The following is a 6,751-nucleotide window of genomic DNA, read 5'->3' on the forward strand; positions in this document are numbered from 1 at the left end:
AATAAAGGTTGTTAAGTTTAAAGTGACTGTGGAAATTCTGTGCACTAAAAAGTTGTATCAAGAAATAATAAACTAGTTTTAATTATTTGTTACATCTCCGTTCGTTAGTTAATTTTCCGTAACTTCGTTCCGACGAAACTTTAGCGACACAAGTCCTTTCTTATATAAAACTGGTTTATTCTTTCCGAATACAACTTTACGATACACTTAATTTCAACAGTCGCTCTATAACAAACGCTATAACTCACGTCTCACGAGCTCGACTTCAACAATACTCCGTTCAATTACACATTCCCTGACTGCAGTTCAATTACTCATTCCCCCGTCGCTTCGTGGCCGGTGTTATATATACAAGACTACACTATATCTAGAAGAATCACGAGATTTAAGGAAAAGACGTGAATGTTCGAGAAAGACGTGGCGTGATACTAGTCACGTGACCTCGATGTCGTAATATAATAACGAATTTGTATCGTTGAAATTCCTAGGAAAGAATTTATACCGGAATTTGACAAACGAGCAGATACGGAACAATACGATCACCTACATTAAGGATACTGCTCTCGGCGACCTTGCAAACGTTTTGAGATTGAGAAATATTATAATACCAGTCTTGTATATATTTTTCATACCGGAAAAGCCTTTAGAAAATATTGCGTGCTAACGTCCCCTATCTAAAAAAGATTCACTTAACATGTGTCACATATTTTACTAATATAACCTAACATACTACTGTGTTATTAAGGTCACTGATGTCCAGTAGAAAAGCCGAAAGCTCCTGTGAAATACTTATATTGGCAGTTTTGGTAGACTACCTTCCAAGAAGTTCATACAGAAACACTTGCATACTAGCTTGAGACTTAAGAACAAAGCTGAAGCATGTAGCCCTTAAGTGTGAATACATGCTTACGACTTTTATTTATCTGTCAACGAGAATGTCACAACTACATGCAGAAACTTTACTTGTTTGTTGAATTTTACGCAAAGGGGATATCTTCATTACTAGTCCCTATTTTTGAAGTGGTAAACTAAGGTGAGGGAAGGCCTAGTAGTCAACACTACTCAACGTCAACTCTTGGGGTACTTTTTATGAACGAAAAGTGGGACTGACCCACACATTATAACGAGCGAGCATGTTCGATGACGAGTTTCGAACCCGCAGGTTGCGAGTCTAGTGCCCTAACCACCAGGCCGTGCTGGAACCTAGTGATTAACACACTTTGGTTTGTTTATGTTTTCTAATAGCAAAGCCACATCAGGCTATCTGTTGTGTCCATCGAGGGGAATCGAGCCCCTGATTTTAGCATTGTAAATCCGAAGACTTACCGCTGTCCTACCGGGAGACTTTTAATTTGTTATTGACAACATGCAATAATATTAAACGATAATATGTTGTTTGTTGGTTTGTTTCAAACTTTTTCTGCAAAGCTACATAAAAGCGCAAAGCCGTTCCTAATTAGGCCGAGCGTGACACGTGGTTAACTTGCTGGATTATGGAACTGCGGGTCTAAAGTTCGCGTTCCGTTACGGAAAAAAAAACAAAAAATTCGGGGCGGTGGGTGTGTTATAAGGGTAACTGTAAGTTCCCATTATTCGATCAGACAAGAATGGTCCATGAGTTGGCGACTGATACTGTTTACTAGCTGCCTTTCCTCTAGTCTGTCAGCTGAAGATTAGGGACGACTAGTACGAAACTTATAAAATCAATGCTTCATCGACATTAAATACATGCATTATTACTTCTCCGCAACATTTATATTAATATTCATTTAGTTGAAACAAGAGGAAACCTATCCTTTTGGACATTTGAAAAGTAATGAAATTTATCACTATGAGATCGCTACATATGCGCGTATATTGACTTTATGTAAATATGTTTTTCATAATTTGTTAAAATATTTCATTTAAAGTACACGAAGGAAATTATATATACTACCCCCGTATTTTTACGTCTCAGTGACGTAAGTACTAATGCTATTGCTAGGCTACAAGTATTACTAATTGTAGTACCACTGTCAGGAAAGCCAAAATAATCTGAACGTGTAAACAATGGTGGAGCTGTTAAGAGGCGTGTTTGATTCCTTTTGTTTATTACTTAGCATTGTAAGTTTGTGCTTTTATTTTTGTTGAATTATATAAAATTATTTTTTGACTTGTGGCCAGAGTCGTCGCTAGGCACTGGTACATGGGGCTCGTACCCAGATATATTTGACATTATCATTATGACAGTGCCCCGAATCCACAGTTGTTCTCTTGAAAAAGCAGAATAGAAAACCATGATCGATATCATACTGAATCGCCGAAAATTCCCGCGTCTGTGTTCCCGAACCCCGAATATTTTTAGCACCTAGTGACGCCCCTGATTGTAGCTTCGTTAACATAAAAAGCACTACACGAACATTGTTGAAATTTAATGAGCCACTGTTGTTGTTGATGTCGATGGTACTAGGAACCATGGGTACTTAACTTAAAAAAGTCAGCTAGACACTATATGGTGAAAGATTATAACTATAAGTATAAATATTTCTATTAGTAGACTATAATTCAGAGTTGTTCGAAACTATACAGAACAGAAACTTTGAACTTGAAGCTCGACATAACATTTGAGGACAACAAAGGGCCTGTTGTCCATCAACTTCAAGATCAACTCATCGAGGCCAACTCATCCGTTAAACCAAAAAAAAAAAATTCAGTTGAAACCAAACCAATTATTTAGTGCAGATAAAATAGAATTCACAAGAGTTGGAATTTTGATAATCTCCCTCTCTTTTATTTTTCATTTTAGGACCAGAGATATAGCATTTTCAAAATCTAGGTTTCTTACCTTTTCAGTTGTCTTAATCAAGACAAAAGGATAGTAATTAAGCAGGAAATCGTGAAGCATTGTTTAAAAAAATAACCATAAAAACACATCATATAACAAAAAGTATTAAAGTATGATACATAGTGGTTTTGTAATCACTGATAGCTCCACTGGAAACATTTTATGGGAAATATAAAAATTTGTTAATTAAAAGACAAGGACAGGTCTTTTATTTGGCCTATTAAAGGAAGTAGAATAACAGTAAATGGCCTTTACAGTTAATTCAGTGTGGTCTTTCATTTGAAGAGGTAAAGTAAGCATAAAATGCACTCTGTATATTTTTTGATTTTCATGCTAGTCACAAAGTATTAGTATACATTCCCAGGGAAATTCCATTCACAGAAGTTGGTAACTTGTGTGTGGAAATTGTTCCAAATAGACTAATTGGATTTTCAGAAAAGATAGCTTGGGAGGCATTTTTTGTTAAAGGTTGGGTACAAGTCTTTCTTAGACTGTTTGGGTAAATTGATGCTAACAAGCTGTATTTGAACTCTTTGACCCTCTGAATTACAAATCAGAATGAACCCCACATTTATTACTTATGTATTACAACAGCATTTTTTATTCAAGCTCAGTAACAATTGTTTTTAACATAACCTGAATGTGCTGAGTCCAAATTTTCTTGTTACCAAACTGTACTTTGATTGTTTGACCCTTAATATAGAAATAAATAATTATTAAAATGAATGAATAAAGCAGGTCGAAGAACATGTACTAGGCCCTAGAATCAATCACAAATATATTTCTGACTGACTGCACTAAATTTCAACTTATTCAGTTTGTTGAATTTTTACAACTCCAGCTGAGTGAAATTTTTTAAGTGACTTTTTCAACTTATTTGTTACCCTGTGCTTGTTGATCAGGATATGCCACAAGATAGTTGGTTTCTATTCATCAGAAATAAAAGGTAGCCAGTAGTGGACAGGAGATGGGAGTATTAATGAAGAAATATAGATTATAATATTAAAATAGGCATATAATTTGACAGCTCCATTAAGAAGTGGGAACTGGTTAATTATTGCATGGTAAAGATATACATTCCTGTACGAAAGAAGGATGTTTCTATCTCTGCAATATGTGACTCTGTAAATGAAGCTAGCAATAAGTTTCAGGAACTATAAGGATGCATTAGATAAAATTCATGCATGAACAGCTTCATCAAGTACTTAATAGCATCAGATTTTTATTTCATTTTGAATGTAATAAAAATAATTTGAATACCCTAATATTAAACTGATAAAAGTTCTCAATTATACATAAAAATTATGATGGTTTCCTTAAAATAAGTTTTTCCTTTATATTTTAGAAAATAGTTTGTAATGAATGAAAAACAAGTTTGTTTAAATTTCTTGGAGACATGGATAATCTCCTGCCATTAACTGTGAAACAGTTTCTGGAAAACATGGCACTATAGATGCATTCCGTGACAAGGTTTTTAGCTTACTCTACTGGAAAAAAATGTAGCAATTCATTACTTGCAGTTGCTGCTAGCTCTCCTTGTTCTTCTGGAGAAGGAGTATTAGTCAAGTAAGACTGTATTTCAAATGTGAGTTGTGTGTCTCTTTCATCATCTTGGTTTGTGACTGCTTGAGCTGTTCACCTTGCTAATAATTTTCCTTTTCTTCTTAGGGCATGAGACTGGAAGCTATCAGAACTGCTATATGAAGCCATCATTGATGCAATTTCCAGCTGTGGGCTGATGCTCTTCAGATGGAGGAATGGTTATTTGCTTCTCCATTTTCTTAATTACCTTAGTTATTCTGTAGGTTTTCTCTTTTAGGGAACTGGTAACACATCAGTTTCACTTGATTACTCCAGGGGAAGTGGTTGTTAAGCCTATGAAAAATATTTTGTTTCAGAGCTTTAGTGCCCTTATCGTCACCTGGATCCACAAGCATTTTTAATGCCTGATCTTATGAGTGTAATGTATGACAATGTGACAGCTTCATTACTCATGAAGTCACTAAACTATTGAAAATGTTTTGGAAATTTGCATAATTATGTCATTGTTCCAGTTCAAAGGTAGAGAATCAGGAATTTGCAGACCTGATTTGTTTCAGAACACAGTTCATTTCCCTCTTCAGATGTAGTATACTTTGAAACATTACATGTTCCAGCAAGTTTGTATTTCCTTCTGTGAGTGAGTCGTTTTGTAATTTGTGGTATTTCTGGTTGGTGGTCTTCAGTAGGTTTTTGCTCAACAGGCTCTTTCACCTCCAATGAAAAATCAGCATCAAGATTCAGAGCTTCCCTTACACATTCATCTTCATCCAACTTTCACCTTCTCTCTCCTTTGCTTATTCTGAAAGTTGAACAAGCACTACATGATAATTTTGGTTCTGAACTTCTTCCTGCATTAAATGTCCCTTATAATGAAGAGTATGAAAACCTCCTTGCACTTTTTCAAAGGTTCCTTTCGGTCAGATACTTTGGACATGCCATCAGTTATAAGCAGCATATTCAATGCATGTGCATTCCAATGGTTCCATTGGAACTTCATAATTCTACTTGTCTTTACTGCTACTGCCCCATGATGAGTGGCATAAAAGTACTTGTTCCCAATGTTGGTGAAAAATTCTGCCAGTTCTGATCTCAAATGGTTGGCCATGATTCAGAATCTTGAGGAGATGGTTTTACTGACAATGGAACAACATGAGGGCACCAATCACTGTTAATATAACAAACACATGGACCTAAATAATGTGTACCAAGTAATTTGTCACATCAAAGAACAATATTTTAGTTGTTCTGTTTCTTGAATGACAGCCAATTTTTACATTATGGTATACCTTGTCAAGTGTATTTTTCCTAAGGACACTTTCAGAAGGAAGCTGCAATGATGGGAAATTCTTTGCAAAGAAATAACTGAATTTTCACTTATCATGAATGAGTTCATGTCAACAGCAAATCAAATCAAGAAATCCTCAAATTGCTCTTCTGTGGTTCTTGCTGGAGCAAATCTAGGCCTAGATATAAAGAAGCCAACAATTGTGGGTTGCTAAAAGAAATCACATAAAAAAAGTAAAATAACCCCAAGTAAAAATTACATAATTTTTTTTTATCATAAATTATGTTTTTATCTTTTAGGCAGGCTGCATGGGTCACACTGCAATGTGAATATGTATAGTAGGTTTAATCATTTTTATGTGATTGTTTACAAATGTGTGTAATCTTACATATTAGTAAGGTACTACTAACTTAGAAAGTGATTTACTACAAGATAACTTATCATACATGTATTGAAAACAACAAATTAAAACCTAAAGAATATTAAAAAACACATTGCACTGATACAAGATACATTAAACAAGATACAAGCATTCAAACATATAAATATCATTTGTAGATCTACATATCCATTATCAGTAGTTTATTTATTATTCACACCTGATGTTAAACCCTAGCTAAAGTTTTGTTAAGTATATGGCAAATGTGTTATAGTTAGCCTGATACGTGTTTATATCTACCCAAAGAGTTAGACCTATGTGCGCTGCAGCTAGGCCTAGTAGATTTATATAGACTATATAGACATAGTAAAAACTTTACAGAACTAGATTAAGGGAATAGGCCTACTAAGATCTACAATCTCTACCATCAACAATGTAGGCAAACAAAATTAACATATGAAACCAATAAACTTTAGGCCTTGATCTACTTACATTAAACTGAAGCATGCTAGAAGTGCTCTTTATGTTATGCATATTTTTCAAATGGTCATTCATGGTAATTGTTGCTGTTGATAGTGAATACCACTGAATATCTCTCAGGTGAAATGATATGTTGCTGTGACCATCATCTTCATCACACTGATAAGTACTTTTGAAGTTCACGTCAGAGTAAACTCTGTCCTCAAAGAGAAGTATTTAGAATCATGGGGGGAAGGGGGGG

General features: G+C 34.9%; 2 protein-coding genes across 6 annotated transcripts in view; one reads left to right on the plus strand and one right to left on the minus strand.

Moving 5' to 3' along the window:
* LOC106461859 (hypoxia-inducible factor 1-alpha-like) overlaps positions 1-6,751 on the minus strand; it is a 99,011-nt gene that overhangs the window by 90,405 nt on the left and 1,855 nt on the right. The window lies entirely within an intron of this gene.
* LOC106461857 (MAP3K12-binding inhibitory protein 1-like) overlaps positions 1,967-6,751 on the plus strand; it is a 34,480-nt gene continuing 29,695 nt past the window's right edge. For 2 of the 5 annotated variants that reach the window (XM_013921718.2, XM_022388931.1), the window contains exon 1: positions 1,980-2,103. In XM_013921718.2, the coding sequence (XP_013777172.1) occupies positions 2,050-2,103 (54 nt within the window). In that variant the 5' untranslated portion in view covers positions 1,980-2,049. Of the gene's footprint in view, positions 2,104-2,194; positions 2,459-4,492; positions 4,585-6,751 lie in introns of those variants that run through there. The other 3 variants (XM_022388933.1, XM_022388932.1, XM_022388936.1) reach the window with 3 other exon arrangements.

Source organism: Limulus polyphemus, unplaced genomic scaffold (assembly GCF_000517525.1).
Source record: "Limulus polyphemus unplaced genomic scaffold, Limulus_polyphemus-2.1.2 Scaffold1046, whole genome shotgun sequence".
NCBI lineage: Eukaryota > Metazoa > Arthropoda > Merostomata > Xiphosura > Limulidae > Limulus > Limulus polyphemus.